General features: G+C 46.8%; 1 protein-coding gene across 1 annotated transcript; it reads right to left on the reverse strand.

The window, feature by feature from the left end:
* Window positions 1-118: 118 nt before the first annotated feature.
* MLEC (malectin) lies at window positions 119-22,506 on the reverse strand. The gene is made up of 5 exons (XM_070950731.1): window positions 22,444-22,506; window positions 12,828-13,006; window positions 12,142-12,318; window positions 9,127-9,184; window positions 119-5,686 (listed from the first exon to the last, which is right to left on the reverse strand). Exons 2-5 carry the CDS (start codon window positions 12,990-12,992, stop codon window positions 5,457-5,459), a joined length of 630 nt encoding a protein of 209 aa, XP_070806832.1. The 5' UTR covers window positions 12,993-13,006; window positions 22,444-22,506; the 3' UTR covers window positions 119-5,456.
* Window positions 22,507-23,442: the final 936 nt, after the last annotated feature.

Genomic DNA, 23,442 nt, shown 5'->3' on the forward strand with positions numbered 1-23,442 from the left:
GCCAGCTTGGGAAGGATTCTTTGTTGTGGTTCCAGGATTTTAAGTTAGGCACGAGTTAGAGAGTTTCGAGCTGAGTCCGTCATCTTTCCACTTAAAAAAATAAAAATGCCAGTTTTGTTAAGTGACAATATAATTTTTATTTTTTTTAACACACTGCTGGTTAAAACTGCCAGGCAGTAGATTTCAGAATATTTCCCTCAACCAGACATCCTGAGAGAGAAAAAAAGAGAAACCAACAAAATGTATTTAAAAAACAAAACAAAACAGCTAAATGTACCAAAATGGGATGGAGGGAATAATTAATGCAGAACTCATCCATACCTATTTCACTTCCCCAGGAAAAGAAATGTTTTGCAAAGCCAATGTAGTCAGACAAAAGTCGTATGTGCTTTTTACCCTTTGCCCAAGCTCAATATTAAATGCACACCTACACACATCCCAATAATAAAAAGAACCAATGCAAAATATTAAAAGACACAAAAGTAAAGGACAGTTGAACGCACCACCCTGCTTCAGAATTATGTACTGACTTTAAAGTTATGAATGGCAAACCAGCGTAAGGACAGATTCCACCCAAGCTTGAAACCTGGCAGCAAACATTCTAGGGCCTAGGCCATGTCAACTTCCAGCCTGGCAGACTTCAACTCCCAGAATTCCCCAGCCAGCAAAGTAAAGTTGGCTGGGGAATTCTGGGAGTTGGAATCCTCCAGGGTGGAAGTTGCCACGGTTGGAGACCCTGTTCTAGGCTGTCCTAAGAGGCCATGTCAACGCCTCTTTAGCAAGCAGGGACACAAATAGAAAAGATAAACACACATAACAGTACAATAAAGGGTGGGGCCTCAATCTTCTGATAGCTGAGACTGCAGCCCCCCAAACCTGCATCTGCCTTGTTAACAACAATAACAAGGATTATCTCCACTTAAACTTTGATCGTGACAAGGTGACCTGACTCCAATTGGCTTAGGAAGTGAAGTTGAGAGAGAGGGGGAGAGATAGAGGGGGAGAGAGAAAGGTCAGGCCCTTTCCCTGGGGGGAATTCAAAAATCTCTCAAGGCATTCCCCAAAGGCACCCCAAATAATTTCCCATAGGCTTAACCAGGGAGTGATCTCTTGGTTCAAGAAACGAACCCAGGGACACAAACAGAGACCAAGTCAAATAACGATCTGGAAGCTAAGCCCCACTCTCAGATCCCCATCAAGCACAGCTTTGGGGGCCTGGGGGCGGGGGGGGGGGGCAGCCCAAAGGCAACGGAAGGAGGTTGGCTGCCAATGCCTCCCTATTCCCTACCTCCCTCGGCTCTTCTGCTTTGAAGGAAGCAGCATTAGGGGCTAGCAGGCATTGTGCACCACCAGCTAAGCTCCTGAAGGAAGACGGCATTTCGAGGCCTATCCAAAATTCTCCAGCAGAGATTTCTACTGCTGTGTTTGTCTTCGGGGTTTTTCAAAAGCCATCTACAGTCAGGTCTTTAGGATAAACACAGTTCTCCACAGCAACCACCTCAACTTTACCTTTGGCTTTGCGGCCAGGGAGGCCCAACAATATCCGTTCACTTAGGCTTTCCTTTTGGCAAATTCCAACATCCGATCTTTCCAACTTATATGGGAGTCGGAGATGCTTTTAGCGAGTCTTGGCCTACATCCAACGGAATACTCATTGGAATTACCCAATGCCCATACCAAAGCAGAGTTTTACCTTTGGGATTCACTGATGAGCCCCAACCCAGCCCTCCCGCCAAAGGCAACTGCAGATCTTTCCCAAGGCTGCTCAAATGGCCCTTTCTCACTCTTGAAGATATTTAAACGATGATACCCGATTCATAGGTTTCCTCTTCTGAATGTCTAAATTGCTGCAGTAAAACAGGAACATTTCTCAATAGCATAGGTCTGATGGAACCTCAGGAACTATAAAATAGTCATTTATTCCCCCTACTGGCTAAGGGAGAGGGCATGATATTTGTGCAAGCAAAATGTAGGTCACAAAATAAAAACAATTCCACAAAGGGGCAGCCAGATTCCACTGTGCCCAATAATGCTACTACTCAAGGACCGGTGCCCCAAACACATAACTAAAGCATGCATCGGCATAAATGAATCCAGAACGCGGACCCTGCTCACAACAGCGGTAGCGGAAGGAACCTTCATCACCTTTTGGCATCTGGCAGGCATAGACTGCCATTCCCTTGTACCCTACAGCCTGCAAGCACAAGATCTCCAGCTTAGGTATAGAAGAGCCTCAAGGACCACGATCCCTAAATCAAGATGCCAAGGCAACGTAAGCCAATTGACCCCCAACCCTCTGTCTCAAACTGTGCAGATCCACAGTAGTCTTAATACTTTTATGGATCCTAAAAGGGGCAGATGCCCCGCACAAACACAACCAGAGAGTTGTAAAAGCAAAATCTGTGGAAGAAGAGATCGGCTTCTGTTGTGATGTGCTTTGTGGAGGGCAACTCTGCAAGCATCATCTTGACAGATACGCCTGTTGTTGTTTTTTATTCTCAGAGTATATAGAGGAATGAAAGACCCAGCCCTCGCACATGCTCATGGTTTTAAGGGCATCTCAGAACAGGAAGTGAAGGGTAGAGGGTGAACTTCTCCACTTTTTGCAAGTGTACAGAGCATGGGGCTCCAAGGGCCTTTCTCGTGCAAAGTTTCTACAAAACAAAGTTCCTTTAAAAAAAAAAAACCACCTCTTGACATGCAAAGAAGCCTGCCAACTCATACCTGAAAAAGTTCAAAAGGCAGAAGCAACAAATGCAGATTCAAATGCTGACTTTGCTGCAGTTTCCTTTAAGAAAGAAAATACTAGAATGTCTTACCACACTCAACGTATTCAAATTCTAAGGGAAAATTAGGGCCACGTTCTTTCTGTATAAAAAATAGGGATGAAGCTGCTCTTACTAGTGAATGACTGGAACCAAACCTTCTTAGGATAAAAGGGAATTGCCTTTTTTTTTACGCCTCAAGACCCAGAAATGCAGAATTTCAGTTGCGTTAAGTCTACCCATCCATATCAGAAACAAACCATCTCTTCCTTTAGGAATTTTGAGTTCTCTGAATTGGAGACGATAGCAAGTACTCAGATAGCTCAGGAAGATAATCAGTAACTGTTTGCCTCCTCTGGCCCTGGAGGAAAAAAGGGAATGGAAATAAGGTTGCAATCGCTCACTTGGTCTTCCTCCATCTTCCATTTGTTTGTGGAGGAAATGTGCAGTTTTACAATCAAGTGGGAAATTAGGGTACGAGCGAGGCGAGGCAGCCTATATGTTCTGTTCACTTGCAAAATATAAGTCAGTCTCCAAATAAACAGCTACAAGGGCTTTCGTTTAAAGATTAAGGATTCAAAAAAATGAATAGTCAGCCCCTTACCCTCGTGGCTATGTACCTGAGCTCACATAACATCCACCTGCTTTGAAAAACAGATTCATCTGTCCACACCTGCAACATTCATGGCTTCCGATTCAAATTCTTCCAAGTTGAAATTCAAAGAATATATTGGTGAAATTATTTCGGGGTAATGTGTGTGTGAGACAATGAAGGTGCGAAATTTCCATAGCTGTATTCTGCTAGCAGGTATCAACTGTCTCACAGGGCATAACCCAGAAGTCACTTCACCAATGACAGCCATGAAAATGGGACACCCTACTTCTGAATATGGGCTTCCATCAAACGAAATTTAGAGCCATGGTCAGAAAGAGCAAAGGGGAGCAGCTTTCAGATGGGGCTCTTGCAAATCCCTGCCAGCATTTTCAGTCAAATGGGGTTTATTCCTAAATAAATTGGGGCAGGATGGGGTGGGCATACTACTGTCTGGTAGAAATATATATAAATAAATAAAAAGAAAAAAAATTACTTTTGAGGTGAAATGTCTAAAAGGAAGCCAAATCTGGGCAGGAAGACTATTTTCTGAGCCAGCTGGAAAAAGAGAGCAGCTGACTGAGTTTAATATGTTTACTAGCAGTATGAAAAGAAAATGCAAAACAGTTCACTTCCCTGTTGAGATTGTAGCTGGAAAGAAACCGGACAAGTGCCTTAAAATTAAGCCCACAAACTGGGAAAATGGAACAGATTATAGGAACAAACATTAAATACGGTGGCACAACCTGGCCGCTGCAGGGCTCAAGCACCATGAGCTGAATATCAACTGACTGATTGACAAGTACAGTCATCTCGCTCTCTGTGTGAAAAGGCCATGGAGGAAAATGTCTTCCACTCTGCCTTTGTTTTGCCCAGATTCCACTTATATAACTACAGCAATGGAAAACCAGAAAGCCACATCAAGAGAGGCGAGAGAGAAATATTCCTTAGATCCCAGTAAATATTTAGGGAAGATAACAACAGCAATCCCAACAGCCCAAGGAGGGAATTTTTCTGTAGGTTATAGATTCTCAAGCAACCCTGCCTTTGCTTACAATACAATCTGCTCTCCATGGAAGGTCATTTCAGACTCTGCCCACAAAAAGACCCGAGAAAGGAATGGCCAGCGGGATCCCTCCAGAGGGCATGCATCTCTTTCAAAAGTTGCCTTGAAGCTGAGCCTAAAGAAGCTCAAAGACACAAACCTTTTCGAGATTTCCTAGCTCTGGACCTCTTAAGCAGAAAAAAGGAGATGCTGCCTTGGATTATGGAAAGTCTCCAGGCACAAGAAAAACGGAAGGCCATCAGGGAAGATTCCTACATGCCTGCTGGAGTGCCAGCTTCTACTGGTCAGGTTTTTGCCACGTAACGTGGAATGGGAAGAGGAGTCAAGAGTGGAATCACAGCATTTGGGAGGAGGGGGAGAGAAACTAGATTAAAGTTACACCGTGTCTGTGTGTGTGTGTGAGAGAGAGAGAGAGGAAGAGGGAATTCTCTAAGGACAACTCAAGACTTGCCAGAATTGTCATGACCAGGGAAAGCACTTGCCTGAAAATAAAATCTTCTCAGAATGCCTGGCAGAGCAGGGGACCTAGATTACCTGCTCAACCTGTTCCATAACCAAAAGCAGGTTGACCAAACATCAATCCGTCAAGGTGAACCTCCTCATTCAGAGGAGAAAAGAAGTACCATGTGTTGAGCTACAAATGTTCTAGCGGATGTCTACCCAACCCCCACCTCCACACCCGTGGATCCTTCTAGCAAGGCTGCTCAGTGGCCGCTTTTCTTTTCAGCCAACCTTTGGATCGTGTGCCTTTTCTCCCGCCCCTTTTGACGCCATCTTGTTCGTCGCAGGATTCGCTGCCCCAAAGATCCAGGTTCTGCTTCAAGACCTTCTGGACAGGAAAGGTGCCCGCTGCTGGCCCACAGCTGGCCAAGACCCAAAGTTCTGCTGAGGGGGATGCAAACTCTCCCTTTATTGTACCTGCTGCTCCTTAAAAAGCCATTATTTTCCTTAAATACGGAGAAGCCAGGGCTGACTCCACGTCCGGCCCAACTCCTCCTCCCCGGCTTGCAGACCACTGTGCTTGCTGTCTTTTTCACAACCTGCAAAGGCAGAAGAGGGTTGGAATGAAGACGCCAAAGGCCACTAAGATCGGGAACATGAGGCTGCTGTTGTCCGAGGCATAGGGGTTTGGTGTGCGGGGGCCTGACTGGACCCGGTTCTTATTGGTCTGCTTTTTAGGGCTGGACCCTTCTTCATACTCCTCTTCATCTTCCTCCTCCTCTTTCTTCTCCAGGCCTGGGTGAGGCTGAAGCTTTGGAACATCTGTAGAAAGAAGAAAAACAATGCCAGAGTCTACACCATGGTGCAAAGCAGAGAAATTGCAGGGAGGCAAGGAGCATTTTTCTAAACCCTAAACCGTTACGATTCAAAGCTGTAGGTAAGATACTTAATCCACATACAAAACCTTATCAAGGCCAACGTAGAATCCCACCGAGAGTTGAACATGTCATCCTCTCCATAAAATGCAACAGGTTAGCATTTTCTGACCATTACAAACTCCCTTTTTCCCCCCCTGGAAGGGAAGTTTGGGGCACTAGCCCTAGGGAATAGAGAAATCTGAGGCTCCCTTCCATTTCCTCTGGGTGTTCTCAACAGACAAGTAGGCTGACACTGCTCAGATAGCCAGAGCACCTGCAGCCAGACCCCTGTCCACGTGACCTCTTCTACCACCCAGAGAAGGTCAGCCAAATGGGAATGACACCCCCACCCTCACCCCCAGATGGCAACCTACGACTTCCCTGCTCCAGGAGTGCTCTGGCGTAGCATGGCAACACATTCAGCTTGCCTACAGACTGTTGTCTCTTGCAGTGGGACTTGACTGCAGCTAGAAGAACTTAGTAAAAAGAAAACTGTTGCGGGTGAGGCAAGAGGAGTTCCTTTCTGCTCAAATGGACCCGAGAATACAGGGCTATGTCCGCCTCTTTGGCCAGAAGGCTCGAGGCATTTTCCCGTCTCGTGTGGGAAAACCCTCCTTAGGTAACACGTACTGGCTGAGTCTGGTTTACTGAACAGCAAACTAAAGAGAAAACCTTTCCACTGGCTGGGAGCAACACGTAGCAGTTACAAAGAAAAAGTTAATGTTTAAACCCTTAAAAGCTAGAACCATCTATTTTCTTTTAGCGGTGCAGGACTAATTCCTATCTTTTGGAGACCCTGAACATATTGAAGGATAACTCCAGCTACTGTTACCAGAATTATATTGTCACGCAGCCTAAACTGAGTTTCTACCAGGTTGCCAGCATTCAGGAGATGTTGCCTTCAATTACTGGACACATAAGCACGACCGATCAATCTGATACTGGCTTTGAGGCAAGAACTGCTCGCTTACCTCCACTGCAGGGGAAAACCCACAGACTCCTAAGCCAAAAACAGCACAATCAGAATTACAAGGCCCCTGAGTGTTTACACTTTCCGCACCACTTTGGGCAGCACCAGGATCAATGGGAACAAACCAGGTGGAATTTCTGGCTATGGGGCCACCAGGGTTTTGAGTCTGGAGAAAAAGTTCTTCATTTGTTACAAACAACAGAGGATTCGCATCTTGATGAGGTTTTGGGAAACTGACAACGCAGCCAGTGCAATGATACTCTTAGATATTCAGCTGATATGGAGAGATGCCCACGCTGTAGCTTTGTGGCTTCCTTTGCAAGGTTCCCTGATCTGGAGCCACTGTAACTGTTTACGCAACCTTCCTAATATATTCCACTTGTTTCTGTTGGTGCTGTCCACTCCCCTGGATCCATAGGGCCTTCAGAGCCACCATACAACCTAACTGGTTGATAAGCAAAATCCAGTCATGACGGGTCCTGATTCCAGCACTGCTCCTCCCTCCATTGTGTGCCTATGGGTGGCATTTCCTGTGACAGGCTGGATGGAGATAGCAAGTGCCTTGCTTGGGACCGTTCTATGTACAGTAATCGGAGGTGCATCTGGTTCATTCCTGACCCAGGAACATTTAATTTCCCCCCAAGTGCAGGATTTGTGTGGGACCTCTAGATTTCAGAACACTGGGAGGCACTGAGGTTGGAGCTGCTCTCTCTTTTCTCTGTAGCGAACAATCCAATAAGCAAATATTCCAAACTGCATTCTTTTAATGCAAATTAATGCAAATGACCAGCTGCCTGCAAGGAGTATAAATCCTTCAGTTCCCCATCATCCGGTCAGAGCTGAAGAAGCTTCTTGGATGAGAAGCGAAACATCTTCAAAGAGAAACCAGAAAGTCCAGTTGCCTCTTGAAAAAAGCACCTTTGGGACAACTGTGACCTGGAGGACGGAGAATCTCCATAGAAGACAAGGGCTGCTATCACTTTTCAAAATATTTTGGGTATCGAATCCAACAAATCAGAGGAAATTCCAGGAAGAGGTTCTGATCGGAACATGCAAACATGCTTCTAAAAGATTCACCAGGACTAGTAAAACTGATGCAACAGCTTTTCTTTTCAATTTTCCATTTTGAAGGCTTAATACCTGCTAAGAGTTAAGCCCTTTCATTGACTTATCAAGTAATATTGGGAATAAATCAGAATTAAATTGATGGGAAAAAGCAGATCGTGTGAGGTCATCCACAAGCACATGGGTGCCTGAAGTCGCAAAGTACGACGTCTTCCAGTCTCAGCCCACAGAGTGAAATCACACTGCCTAAAAGCATCCCACCACTTGCAAACACTTTGGCAAGCAATCTCCCTGCAGGCTTCGGCAACCCTTTGCCAGCAAGAACGGAGCCCGGGAGGGTCCAGCGCATCCCTCCTGGTCTCTGTTCTTGCCACCAAAGGCAAAGATGACCTGCAGGCTTCGGTAAGGAAATGGCAAACGGCGGGAAGGCCTGAAGGACCGAAGCCTTCCCTCCATTTGCAAAGCCTTTTGCCGCAGATCTCATCCAGGCCTCAATTTGCAGAGAATAGAGGCCTAAAGGAGAACGAGATCTCGCGCTACTGATCTCGTATGATCTCACAGTACTTGAGGCCTCTGCTCTCTGCAAATGCACCGAAGGCCTGATGTAACGAAGCAGGCAAAGACATTGTGACACAGAGGAGGTCTTCGCAAGGTGAGTCTCCACAGGCAGAGAGCCTGTGGCAGGGTGAATGTTGCAGTGCCTTTGCGGATTCATAAGGATGAACAACTGCGGTGGTGCTGCAACATTCATAACTTTGGGACTGTGTCGTAAGTACTTGGGGGGAGCTATGTCGCAACTTAGAACGGTCACTAAGTGAACTGTCGTAACTTGGAGATTACCTGTATATGGGAAAAAAGATAACTAAGAGAAAAAATGTCAGCTAGCATGCTGCTTGCTGGAAATGGACAGAGGCAGCTCTGACAAAAAATGTATAATTATTATTGGGAACAATATAATAATAATTCAATCCTTAAGTTTATCATTAATATCAGACAGTATGGACACATTACTTCATCTTTTCCTTTTTAGAACAGACTTCAAAAATAAACAATGACCAAATCTCTTTCTTAAAATCAGGTTTTCCATTTACACAACTTTATTTCTCTGCCGCATCCCAGGCTTGATAAAACTGAAGCTCTTTCTACGGTTACAGATTCTATCTTTTAGCAACTGAATTTAACATCACCTTAAGTTCCTTAAATTATTGTGTTGGTGTGTGACCGAGAGCTGTCCTTTGGACAGAGACAGGATCGCCCGCCATTTGCCTGGGGGTTCAAAGAAGAAATGGGAAGACAAAGAAGTTACTCACCATCCACTGTTCCTGCGAGGACATAGAGTGCACAGATTTTTGGATTATCATAGTACCCCTGTGGAAAGCAACAGAGAGTTGATGAATTCCTTCGTGACCATTTGTTCCTTTGGAAGAGCTGATTTTTAAGAATGGTTCAGGTTTGGGGCTGCCCAAGGAGGTTGTGAGCTCTTATGGCAGCTCTGTAGAAGAGTTCACAGCCCAGGCTCTCAGGGGTTGTTACCTGCCCACAGAGTTGCCCGGTTTAGGATACTACTGGGAGAAAGTGAATTGGGATTCACAGCCAGCTATCTGTTGGACTTTTTTTAAGTACATGTAGACCTCGATTTACAACTATTCATTTAGTGACCATTTAAAGTTACAATGGCACTGACTTATGACCAGTAGGTACACTAAGGACTTCTGCACCAGAGACAAATTCCTTGTGTATCCAATCACAGTTGGCCAATAAAGAGTTCTGTTCTGCTCTGTCCAATCCGTTCCCACACTTATGACGATTGCAGCATCCCTGTGGACAAAATGCAGGCGTTGGCAACTGGCATGCATTCATGACAGCTGCACTGCCCAGGTTCAAGTGATCATCATTTCTAACCGTCTCATCCAGCAAAGTCAATAGGGGAAGCCAGATTTGCTTAATGACCGTATGTCCACTTAACAACTCTGGCAAAAAGGTTGTAAAATGGGACAAAACACACTTTGTGTTGCTTAGCAACAGAAACTTTGGGCTCAATTGGGGTCATAAGTCGAGGACTACCTGTACTTAAACTAGCCTCCCAAACGTCCCTCAGGCCAAGCCCACAAATAATTCAAACTCCACTGAGTGAAATTCAGACTGGATCCACGTTCATGCACACACTCAAGAGATCACAGGAACAAAGTTAGCCTTGATGCAGCTAGAAATAACAGAGGTGGGTGCTTTTTGGGCCAACAGATGAAGATCAATGGTAGCCTCGGTACGGGACAGAGGGTGCAACTTCTCGTCGTATGTCACTGGCGAAAATATGCTGCCCTTGACTCTGCAGTGTAAGTCTGTCAGACCTGCCCCAGGTAGATCCCTTAGGAAAGAAAGACCCTCGACTCCACTTGGTGGAAGTGATAGGTTCTTTTACCTAAAGATGCTGGCTGCAGTAAAGTCAGGCTAGAACTAAATTTCCAGTGCTAAAATGATACAAAATGTTTCCCCTCATCCCAGCCTCCCCCCCCCCCCGCCCAAAATGACTATTCTGTATTCAGCCAATGAAGTTTCATCTACGTAGATGTTTTGAATACGCTGAGATTTCTGGGTAATCCACACTGTTTCTCAGGGTGCATGGCTTTTGAGTGCTGGCCCAAACTCATTCTGAGCTACCCTGTCATTCCCCCCTCCCTAATTCCCACCACATAGCCATACATGTTTATTGCCCATTTGTTCCCCCCCATGGCCCACCTCCCTCCTAGCCTTTGAGGGTAGGATGCCAGCCAGCCAGCCAGCCAGGCGCCAAGCCAAAGCCTGTGGAGACACATGTCATGGCTGCCATTCTGCTTCTAGCTTTGCATCACATCTGGCCAGGCTGTCATTTGCAACCGGGGAAGGGAGGGGAGACATGGGATGTGGGTGGATAAGGACATGGGGGTAGGGATGAAGCCGGCCCAGCCCTGACAGTGAGTCGCACCAATCTAGTACAAGGTCAGCCAAAACAACTGGACGGGAGTCTTTCTTTGCCCAAAATGCTTTGGGAGCACAAGTGACAGGTACCAAGTGCTTGATTTCCACATTATCTTAGGACCTTATATTATTTGATTATCCACTCAGGAGAGGGAAGATGCTTCAAACTTTGAATCTGAATTGGCTGATAGCACATTCAGTCTGCAAAAGGAGTTTTGAATTATTTTTAAAACTGAGTTATGAATGGTCTGAAAAATCCCAGCCCTGACAAAGCCGAGGAGCAAGACGATCAGGGACAGCAAGCATGTCTCATTAAGGCACCCATGTCTACAAAGGCGCTTGTTTAATAGGCTAACAGAGTTGGAAGGGACCTTGCAGGTCATCTAGTCCAATCCCCTGCCCAAGCAGGAGACCCTACATCTGTCTCTACCTAGGATTGAACTCACAACCTCCTGATTGTGAGGCAAGAGCTCCACCTCTAGGCCACAGCAGCTGGGCTTTGATGTCAAGGCTCTGGTATGAAAGCACCGCAGAGTTCTGCCCCTCCCAAAAGGAACCATAGCAGCTGTTGACTGAAGGAAACTCTGTACAGGTAGTCCTCGACTTAACAACCACAATTGAACCCAACATTTATGTTGCTACGTGAGAAATTTGTTAAGTGAATTTTGCTCCTTTTTACAACTTTTCTAAGTGAATCACTGCAGTTGTTAAATTAGTAACAGGGTTGTTAGGTGAATCCCACTGACTTTGCTTGTCGCAAGATTGCAAAAGGGGATCACACGACCCCAGGACACAGCAACTGTCATAAATACGAGTCAATTGTCAAGGATCCAAATGTAAATCATGTGACCATGGGGTCATAAGTACTAAAAATGTCACTTTTTTCAGTGCCCTTGTAATTTTTTTTTTTTTTTAAATTTGATTTATATGCCGCCCTTCTCCGGAGACTCAGGGCGGCTTACAGTGCGTTAAGCAATAGCCTTCATACTTTTGTATATTTATACAAAGTCAGCTTATTGCCCCCACAAACTGGGTCCTCATTTCACCTACCTTAGAAAGGATGGAAGGCTGAGTCAACCTTGAGCCTTGGAGAGATTCGAACCAGCAGTAAATTGCAGGCAGCTGTGTTAATAACAGGGTGCTTTAAACCACTGTAGTACCAAGGCTCTTGGTAATTTCAAACGGACACTAAGCGAACTGTTGTAAATTGAGGACTACCTGTACTCTCTTTCCTGCTCTACTGGCCCCTTCCTCTGGCTCCAGAACGAGAGAGACATGTGGCTCCCTCGGCTCCTCTGCCTGCACAGGATGGTGACAAAGGGTTTAGCCAATCTGCCTTCTTGCAAGTTTTTTTTTTTTTTTCCTTTTACCTTGACAAACTCAATGTTGAGCTTCCCTGTGAAGGTAGAAACCTCTCCCTGCACGCTCAGCTTCCCCTTCTTGATGCTGATGGGAACAATCTCATCGTGGGCAGTGCTGTGTCCCACTCGGTCAAAGATGTCCAAGTCCTTCACCACCATGTGGCCGTTCAGACGCACATCAAAAACCTGCAAGTTGAAAAGGAGACAGAATTGCTCTCAGCACGTTGGGAACACAGACGCAGGTGAGTTTTCAAGCTGCTCAAAATTCTCTCTGTGAAGAATGGAACGGCCACACACAACACACCCGTCTACACTCCTTGTTGAGGAATCTTGCATAACTCAGGCCACTGAGAGCTGCTTTCAATAAATGCTGCACCAATGGAAATATTATTTTATTAACACCGTTTTGAGATGGTGCCAACATTTGGAGCTGTGAATTGGACCAAAGGGCATGCCCACTCACTGGTAACATAAATGAGACAAGTATCTTTAGATATATAGTCAAAACTGAAGTTTAAGGTCGTTCCCCCCTCCACAGTGGAGCACTCCACAGTCCAGGGGAAACCGTCCAGGATGGCAGCCCAACCCACACCTCTTGGGATGCCCCCTCCAGCTCCACCAGCCTTTCAAATGGCACTTCTGTTCATTCACAAAAAAGGCTGAGTTCCCAGGACAACTTTTTCTTTCTTTCTTACCTTCTGCTGTGACTGTGCAAAATAGACTTCGGCGAACTTCAGCACCAGGACATAGTCGCCCTCTTCCTTGATCGGGACCTCGTAGCCAAAGGTTTCCTCGTTGTAGCGTTCCGTCTGGTAGAGAATTTGATCCTCGGGGTTGGAGCGCAAGATGGGCAATTTCATGCCATAATCAGAAGCTGCAATTCCAATAAATAAATACATAACGTATTTTTCGGACGCACTTCCCCCATGCCCCCAAAAGTGGGTGGAAATGTCTGTGTGTCTTATAGAGCGAAAAATGCGCGTGGGTGAGGAGGGTTGGTGCGGTGATCAGCTGTTCTAGGTGGCGGGGATCGCCCCTGCCTATTGGCACCACCCGTTCACAGCAATCAGCGGCGAATGGGCTGATTTTTTTTCTTGCTTTCCTCCTCTAAAGCTAATGTGCGTCTTATAGTCCGAAAAATACAGTAATTTTTATAAGCATAAGGCAAGTTTACCTTAGCCCAGTGGTCCCCAACCCCCGGTCCGCGGACCGGTGCCGGGCCGTGGAGTACCTGGCACCGGGCCGCGCAGCGGCCGGGGGACATGAACGCTGCAGCGCAAAGGCTCCTGGGCCGTGCGCAATGGGCCGTGCGCAAAAGCTCCTGGGCCGTGCCCCCACCCCTGCGCGCGCTCAGCGGGCCGCGGCGATAAAAAGGTTGGGGACCACTGCCTTAGCCCATGGGAAGGTGGCACCAAACATTTAAGTGTTTAGCTTCTCCTTCCCTCCCCTTCTTCTTCCCCCAGACCTTAAGGCACGGGGTGTCCAACCTTTTGGCTTGCCTGGGCCGCATTGTGTCTTGGACCACATACAGGATAAACTATGCAGTATAGTTAATGTATATAAATAACTAATTTCCTGTTTTAATCTTTTATACAATCTTGTGGAGCTGCATTAACTAGCTGCTCAGGGCTTCATACGACCTGTAGATTGGACACACCTGCAAAGTTTAAGGAAAGAATTCCCTGATCAAATCTCTCAATCTCTCTCTCTCTCTCTCTCTCTCTCTCTCACACACACACACACACACACACACACACACACACACACACAGAGCTAACTTGAAAGACATCTGCAGGCTAAACCAAGCGGGTCACAAGGTATCCCAAGAGTTCTGCCAGTGACATTGGCTCAAGATCTACTGGCCTATTTCCCGGTGACATGTGGCAGGTCAACAAGGACTTCCTACTTTCAGTAGCTTAACAAAAACAGTGGAGCATTTTCTTCCCTCTTAAATTAAGCTGCTAAATTAGGAACTCTTTGACAAAACCAGGAAGCGATTGGTGGGGAGGGAGCTTCAAACTCTGGAACAGTACAGAAAAGAAAGTCCCATGCGGAGCACGTCTTTAGCTGCATCCCTCTCAGGGACGCTCGGTCCACTTTCCCCCCAGAATCCACTCGGGTGGATCTCGGGACGGTAACTAAGAAATAAAAAGCTTTCAGGTCTGCTCAATATTGGGATCTCATTTCTGGAGAGAAACTGACACAGCTGTGCTTGCTTCTCTCTGCAATGCAAGCCATTACATCTTTCAGGTTACAAAACTAAGATCTTGAATTGGTGATACAGGCTGTCCTTGAGTTAAGACCAGTCACTTAGTAACTGTTCAGATGAGCATCCCTAGAGCTACTTGCAACCCAGATGTGAAGTTCTGGCACCCTCCCTGCAGTCACGTGATGATATTCTGGGTGCTCATCCCCTGCATTCACAGCTGCTTGGGGAATCCTGTGGTCACGTCACTGCGGTTTAGTTTTTTTTGCTGAAACCCAGCATTATTTCTGGTTTCCAGCAAGCAAAGTCCATTGTAGAAATGGATTCGCTTAATATGCATGGGGTTCGCTTAATGACTGCAATGATTCTCTTAATGACTGCTGCAAAAAAGATCGTAAATTGGGCATAGTCACACAGTGACCCACTAATGATTGGCACGACTTATGACTGTAATTCATAAGGTCATAAATCAAGCACTACCCGTTTATTAGTAGCAGACTACTATATATTTTCAAACCACTTTGATGCTGTAATTCTCTTTATTGGGTTATTTTCATTTTAAGTGTTTATGTGATGTTTTCTTATGGTTTATGCATTCCATGGTTTAAATTCTGAGATGAGAACTTCTCAAGAGTTCTTTGACAGATGGGCAGAGCAGATCCGCAAGGAAGTCGTGCCATTTTACACAGCTGACTTCTCATGTGTCCTTGGGGTAGCTCTCCTCCCTCTTTTGTTCTGCATGTAGGAGGGTGGGAGGACAAAGGAACCACAAAATAACAAAAGGAACTTCAGCCACCCCTAGCCCAGAAGAAAATGCTTGAAGAACTAGGCTGTGTAAAGGTTATGACTTGATGTCAAAATGTCTAACCTCAGCATTATGACAGCCAAGCAGAAGCCTTCATTCTGCTATTTTTGGCATAAAACCCCCTGTAATTCCTGTGAGAAATGATAAGTACGTTCAGTATCTCAATGACAGAAGTTGTGTCCCAAATCATTCCACATATGCCCCCATTTGGGATGCTTAGTTCTCCTCCCCGAAAGAGCCCAAAGTCATGGCAAAATTTGAGCAGGCTCGAACCAAAGCTTGAGTTCCTGTGTGTAAATCCTTAAGCACGCCCTTTCCAGAAACAGGGCTTTTTCCAGCTAGCAAAGCCAGGAGGGAAGCTGGATTCACTTAATAAATGCAGTGATTTGCATAAACAGGGCAAAAAAAGAAAGTTTGGAAAATCAGCCACGACTCACTTAATAGCTTTGCTGCTTAGCAATGGGAATGCTGGTCCCAACTGTGGTTATAAACTGAGGACTAGCTGCATGGCTAGATCATGGGGGTGTCATTTGGAGAGGCCTGTCAGAGCTTCTCATTCGCTAGCCATGAGCCTGCCATGGGAGGAAGCCGAATGGGACGGGGGAAGGTTACAGACTCATCATACCTTCCAGAGACACCATCTCAAGGTCTAAGCCTGGGAATGGAATGCAATATCTTACCAACCAGCCCATCATTGAAGAGATTGTTTGAATTTTAAATATAATTGGACAATAGGGGCCAGGGGAGGTGAGGAACTGGATGGGGAAAGTTAACTGGGAAATTCTAGCCCGCAAACTTCAGTTCTGGCTTTGTTATACTGTAATCCACTTGGCTTTTAGTAAAAGTATACCTTTCACTATAAATGGAGTCAAGGGTCTTTCTTAACTAAAGGACCAAGTCGGGGTAGGTCTGACAGGCACTATGTGTGGGAAAACCTGTTTAAATTTACCTGTAGAACCTGGATACACTCACTTGGGGCAAAATGTGCTATCCAGCTTGGAAGTCATTCAGATTCAGGGAAAGAAAACTTTACTCCCAGGCACTAAGAAGAGAAGTTATTCCAGACTGAAGTCAGTGCACTCCTGCCCTGATTCTAGCTTCATCTACCAAACAAGCAGCACAATCCCAATGGAAGTGCAAATGGCTGATGAGCATCTTTATTTTAAGTATGGCCACAGTACGTTCATGTGATTATAATATCAGCTGATAACAGAGCATTTTCAATTAACCACAAAGCTAATTTATCTTTTGATCTACAAAGCCACTCTTCCTTCTCACACACACACACGTCTCTTGTCTCTTCAAAAACAATGCAGCTTTTATGAGACATGGGTATGTTCATCCAAAAGCAACAGCAGGTTTATATTTATATTTAAGCATCAATTATCGACAACTTTAACACTCATCATTGAAGGCTCACTCACCCACAGTAGAGCATGCAACATTCTCTAATCAAGACTTGCAAAACTGGATTTGAAGAATAAATTAGTAGGAGTTGAGCTTAAGACGCCGCCTGGACCTTCCTTGAGCCAAAATTCTCAATACTGCAGCACACTACAGATTAAAACAAAGTGTGTTGCAAGCTTAAAGTTCCCAGTAGAAGAAATGGTTAGCCTACTCATTTGGCAGATTCAGCGCTGGGATCCTCTTATGAACCTGAGGGCCCCGAGTCTGCCTGGCTTTTGCAATGAGAGGAATTGCAGATTCCCAGCGCATTTGCCATGACTCAGAAAAATCTGCCTAGAAACTTTTGCAAAGAAGTGACTCTGGGAATATCTGAAAGCAGGGAATCCTCTAACGTGCGATTCTGTACCCATAATGCAGAAAGACCTCTAAACAAGGATGAAATCTAATGGAGGAGGAAGCTGATGTAAACCATTACCAAGTAATGAAAGCTACCTGCTTGGTTGAAGATGACCTCTTCATCCAGTAGCTTACAGCCAACCCATTAAAACAATTTGTAACACCATAAAGATTAAACAACTTTTGTTCAATGTTTGGATTTGAATTGTAGAGTTCCTAAGGTATGACCTACACTTACTTTTAAAACAAGGGGAGGAAGAGACGACACGCTCACCAGTGTACAGAGTGCAGGACATGGGAGGCAATTGTCCCCCTCCCCTCCTCTGACCTGCTTAAGCCCCCCTTGGAATTCTGTGTCCAATTCTGCCATCAACGCGGGGAAGGCTCTGGAAACCAAATCTGGCACAGACTGGATGAAGGAAGGGGGTATATTTAGAGTGCAGCACAGGGGCTGCGGAGAGTTAGGAAAGCTCTTCAGAGGCCTAAGACCAGAGCCAACAGCCAGGAACTACAAGGAAACAGATTTGGGTTAGATAGGATGGTGGACGAGATAACAGAGGAAGAAGCTGCCTGATGAAATGGTGTCTTCCTTTCGGTGAAAGGTGTTCAAACCGAGGCTGTGTTGGATCTGTCTCAAATGTGGTAGCAGATCCTCCACCATGCAGGATTTAAACTAGAGATCCATTCTGGGGAGGAAGTTAGAAAAGAAAGGATTCAAGATGCAAAGAATTAACATAAAAAACACAACCTTGTGTTCAGAACATAATTTATTCTAGGAAAAATGAATATAGGAAATATTAATGACTGTGAAATACACACACACATGCACACAGAGTCAACTGGCCCCCTCAGTCATCTAGCAAAGAAAGACTGCTGGCTATTTGTTCTTGCTAAGAGTATACTTTACTAAAGCTTACGTGGTTATAGAAGTAGCGAAGCTGAAGCTGAGATTTTCCTGTGCAAACAATACAAAGTAAATATTCCTCTCCCACCCCCACCCACCCGCCACCCCCCAGTTATCTGCAAGTGTCCAATCAGGCGCTTGTATATTGTTCAGGAAACAGGTTCTCGGTTCCCAGCTCTGCTTATTGATAGTTGAGCTTGACTGGCTGGAGCTTCTCAGCTGGGCTTCCATTCCCCCCTTCTTCTTCCAATCTTTCTCTCTGTTGCTAATGTCCAGCTGTCAGCTCATAAAGTTTGGATAGGAGAGATACAGCCATGACACACACACAGATTTATATGGCCACCAACTTCCACAGTGTGACATTAAAAGTGAAGAGTATAAAAACCCACCCCACCTCGTTATTATGTATTATTTTAGATTTAGATTATAACACATATAATCTTTTTAGATTATAACACGTCAGCTGGTCAGGATACAATTATAAAGTCCTCTTCTTCTCCCAACTAAATAGTGCTCTGAAACAGGTTGAGAAGACTGCTTTAATTTATAGTTTAAATACATTTTACTGTGAAATAATGTAATATACATGGGACCAAGCCTACCTCAGCACCAAGTCATTATTTCTGGCTTTTAATTTGGAATCCAATGCAGAATGCCCGCCCGCCACCCCCAAGTCCCTACTATGTGCATAGCTCGAGCCTCAGGTTGGAGCTTTGGCTGGCCTTCCTCTCCAGAAAAGCTCAGCAGAAAAGCCTTGGCAAGCCCCCATCTCCAGCTCAGGAGTATCTGAGAGAGAAATGGACCCGAATGGCCCCAAAGCCATCTCTTTATTGGGACAGAGATGGCACTGCCACAAGCAGCCTTCCCTCCCACCTGGTGGCATCTGGGGAAAAGTGACCCACCCTTGGGCCTGAGTGCAGCCCCTTCCGCTCCTCCTGGGCAGCGCATGGACAGTCATTACACAACAGTGCTGAAGAGTTGCCATTTTTTCCCCAATGTTACTTTTACTACTCCAGATCACAAACCAGAGAAAAGTAGAATAGAAACGCAGGAAACAAAGCAACCGAAAATTATCTTTCCTCACAGCTAGAATCCCAGAAAACTCACTGGACTTCCAAACCTTAATGCTAAAATGAGGCAGAGAGTGGGAAGCAGACCAAGGGCCTGCAGAGAGCTGCAGCAGTCAGCTGGGGAAAAGCCGTATTCACTTGGGAAGAGGCAACTGGGCCATATCCATGGACTGTCCAGTATACAAGCAGCCAAACTCCTTCAGGGTTTGATTGAGAAAAGACAGAGACTGCATGCATGCACAGTCCAACTGCCTGCAGTCAGAATATTGCAGCAAGCTTAAGCCTGAAATACTTTTTATAGTCTTGTGGCAAAGTCCAGGTTTTGCAAGCCAACGTTTCCCAACCTGGTAACTTTCAACCCATTTGATTACAGCTAACATAGAGAAGACAATCTAAATACTTGTGCAAGAGCTGAATATTGGAAGAATCTTTGTTTTGACATCAAAGGGCAATTTGTAAATATGATGGCAACACAGAAAATGTGTGAAATGGAGGTTTGTTTTAATATATGTCACATATTGATTTTGAATGAAAAATCTGGAAGTTGCTTAGTGTAATTAAATCTGATGATAGCTCAGTTACATGGTCAGAAAATGTCTGCAGTATGATCATGGGGGCAAGATCAGAGAATCAAAATGTTAAAGGAGCCTAAGACCATCGAATCCAACTTCCTATCCAGGACAGGAATCCAAATTAATACATCCCAAAAGACTAACTCTTGTCTTCAGAGAAAGGAAGCCCACCATCTTTCTTGGAGTTAGTTTTCCTGTTGAACTGTTACTTATGAGAATTTTTTTCTAAAATAATTCTTCCACATTCTTCCTACAGTTTAAATCCATTATTTCATGTCCCAGACCCTGATAAAACAAGATTGTGACCATCCTCCAGTTTGGCCTAGTCAAGTCAGTTTGGTGTAATGGTGAAGGCTTCAGGCTACAAAGCAGGAGACCGTGACTTTAAGTCCCGCCTCAGCCATGAAAGCTGGGTGGGTGACTCTGGGCCAGTCCTTCTCTCTCAGCCCAACCCACCTCACAGGGTTGTTGTTGTGGTTGTTGTTGTTGTGGGGAAAATAGGGGAGGAAGGGATGTTGGATATATTTGCCACCTTGAGTTATTTGTAAAAATATTAAAGGCAGGATACCAACCAACCAATAAGACATGATTACAGGTATTTGAAGAGGGCTCCACCTTTAGTCTTCCCTTCTGAAAGTTAATCCTCCAAATTCCTTCAATCTCTCATCATGGGAACTGTTCGTTTATTTTCAGACTATTTCTCTAAGGTACCATGAAAGTTTTAAATTTTGCTTTTATCTTTTAGGATGTCCACTATCCCAATTATGTCTGTCAACCGTAAATCTGTTAAGCATTTGTCTTCGCTTTGCAAACAGTTAATAAACTGTCGTTTTTACAGACTACAGAGCTCAGGGCTGAAACTTCTGGCAGCTCATGCCACTGAAAGAATCTTCAGCTTGTGCAGCAAAATCATATTCCATATCTATAAACTGCCCCAGAAGATGACAGACATTACTGAAGATTATGATCTGTTTTGCAAAACCACACAATCTACTAAGGCTTTACTCATCAAGCCTTCTTCCCCTAGCAGTGAAAGTACTACTGGACATGTGAAAGCAGGAACTGCAGCGTTGTGTCGAAGTGCTGTGTCCTTCCAATATAACCCTCTAGAATTCAAGCTGCTTAAAGATTAACAGGCCTGGAAATGAGAATGGGGAAGAAGCTGAGAGAGTCCAGCTAAACTTAGAAAACTATTGGAACCACCGGAGCACAAAGTGATGAAACTGTCAAGCAACTTTGCAATGGCTTAACATTTTCCACTTCCCACCAGCCCAGTTCTGGGACACTAAAAAACAGCACAGCACAGAAGGAAAAAAAACCCCCAAGAAATGTAGAAAGAACAGGAAGCAAAAATTATTGCAGCATTTTATAAGACAAGGAGGTAGAAGAGAAGCAGCTTCTGGTTTATTCCAACCACAAACAGCTCCCTAAAGAGGCACCTGGAATTGGTGTGGTTATTTCTTTGAGCAGACACCACATCTATCTATCTCCATCAGAGCTGCATGCATGAGGGGCTGCCCCCCCCCACCATCTGATGTGAATCAAAAGGAGAACAGGCCATATGCTCAAGTTCCTCACATTTGCAGTTTACCATTCATACAAGGAAAGCAGATTATAATGACTTGTCAAAAGAATTCAGAAACTCTGGTTTGTCACTGAAGCCCCAAAATCCAGCCACAATAAGCCAATACGGAGAGGGAGAGGAGGAGGAAAGAGAGATGACAAGAATAACTGTAGAAATCAAGATGTTGGGAAATGGTGAAAAAAGGAGAAGCAGATCATGGAGGGCAGCTCTGAAGAAAGAGAACAGGCCACTGCAGTGAGGAGAAGGGGAAGCCCAGCAAGGTCAGAAAGGCTGGTCTATCCCTCATCTTCCCTTCGCTGCTTAAATTTCTGCTTGCATGCAGAGGGTGCAATGGAATTCACACCAAGGCAGAAGTCAGAAGCGTCATGTGAGATCAGGCCATGACTTCCCCAGAGCAGAAGCAGGGATATGAAGGGCAGAATCCACAAAAGGGGAAAAAAAGTGGGCTGGGAGCTCCCCTGTGCATAGGAGTTGTGCTCCAACACACCTGGAAGCCCCAAAGCTGGATGTTCCAGGTAATGAGAACTGCATTACTCCTGGCCAACAACATCTACGTAGTGCCTTGGACTCAAAGTCTACGCACGTGGGCGATCAGTGCTCTTTCCACCCTCTTTCGAACCAGGATCTGTACAGCATCTGCAGTTTGGGCTGAGGGGCTAATCCTGCACTGCCTCTACCCAGCATTTCTCTGGAAGCATGCCCACCTTAATAGTGGGACGGCCGCCTTTGTCCCGGGGCGCAGAGCCGGAGGGACACCCCCTCTGGAGCAGCGAAAAGGGAAGGGCATGCTTTCAAGTTTACTTTCTGTGGCAGCTGCCACTGGACCACAACGTGGAAGGCAACCACTGCGTCGCCCCCTTTGCCCAGCTTGGCAGAAGGTAGGGCAGCAGGGCAGCTGCTCCCTGGTGAGCCCCCCCCACTCCATCCCATTGACAAGCAGCGCTGTCAAACTCAGAGCACGACCCTCCCCCTATTTCTGGGAGACCCAGCAGATGCCAAGGACCCTCCCCCGGGAGGGGGGCACATCCTTCTCCCCTCCAGGCCTCTGCAGTCTCAGGCGAAGAGGGCAGCATCGCAGGAGGCCCAGATAGGCTGCCTCGACACATGGCAGATCCATCGCCCTATCACCCAACCAGCCAGCCCGGCGGCTCTCCTCGCCCTACGCCAAGCCCCCCCCTCAGGTACACAAGCCCCCCCTCTCCCCCTCAGGTGCAGAAGCCCCCCCTCTCCCCCCTCAGGTGCACGAGCCCCCCCTCTCCCCCTCAGGTGCAGAAGCCCCCCCCCTCTCCCCCTCAGGTGCACGAGCCCCCCCCCACCCCTTCCCCAGGTGCAGGAGCCGCTGGCGTGGGGGTTCCGGCGAGCTCACCTCGTCCCACCCGTCCCTCGAGGGGGTCCTTCCGGAAGTGGATGCCGTGGACGTCCACATGGGCCTCCCCGCCGGCGTTGACGGCCCAGACCACGTTCTCGGCCAGGCTGGCCCCGGCCACGCTGCCAGGCGGCGGCTGCGACACCAGCAGCGCCAGCAGCGCCGCGGCCAAGAGCGAGGCGACGCGGAGCTGCGGCCCCCCCGGCCGCGGCCACCATCTCCGGCTCCTTCCGCGCTGCCGCCTCAGCTCGGCAACGGCTCCGCCCCGCCGCCGCTGCCGCCGCCGCCGCTGCCCCTCTCGCACATGCCTCCCGCCGCCTCAGCCGCAAGGGGGCATCCCACCGTGCTGGCCGTGCCGGCTACCCTGACGCCGGCCAATCGCCGCGCGGCTTCGCGGGGTCGCGCCGCCTCGTTGGCTGCCGGAATCCCGCTATTTGCATATCGGCACGGCCGCCGGCCCATAGGTGCGCGGAGAGGGGGATGGCAGCAAGGTACGTTGAGAGCGCAAGTGGACGAAGCCTATTGGGGGACTCTTTGGCCTATTGGCGACGCCTCCCGCCTTTCTGGGGGCAGAGCGTGGCCGTGGACCGTTCCACCGAGACCTGATGGGGGTGCGACTATTCGCTTCTCCCTGGGCGGCCTTTGCTCTCCGCGGCTTATTACCACAGAGAGAGCGGAAACGGAGGAACTGCGATGTCTGTGTTTTCCCTGGCAAAACGTTTTCCTACGTTTCCTCCCCCGGGTTATCCCCCGATCTAGTGGTAGAGCCCAAAGCAGCCTGTCCAATTAGAAAGCTACAGCGCGGCTCCTGAGCGCGGTGGATTGTGGAGTCGTGCTGGCAGGAAACCGGAAGTTGATGCCCGGGTGCTCAAGAGGCCTGTGGTTGCCATGGCAGCGCACGCCTGTCCTAGAGTAGCGGTCTCCTTGTGGGAACGGCGCTCCTGACTGAACCTGCGTTAACGTGGCATGCAAGCGAAGCATCTTATTGCTTCCCGTGAC

Source organism: Pituophis catenifer, unplaced genomic scaffold (assembly GCF_029215685.1).
Source record: "Pituophis catenifer annectens isolate HBS135680 unplaced genomic scaffold, rPitCat1.0.hap2 SCAF_10, whole genome shotgun sequence".
In the NCBI taxonomy this organism is placed as follows: domain Eukaryota; kingdom Metazoa; phylum Chordata; class Lepidosauria; order Squamata; family Colubridae; genus Pituophis; species Pituophis catenifer.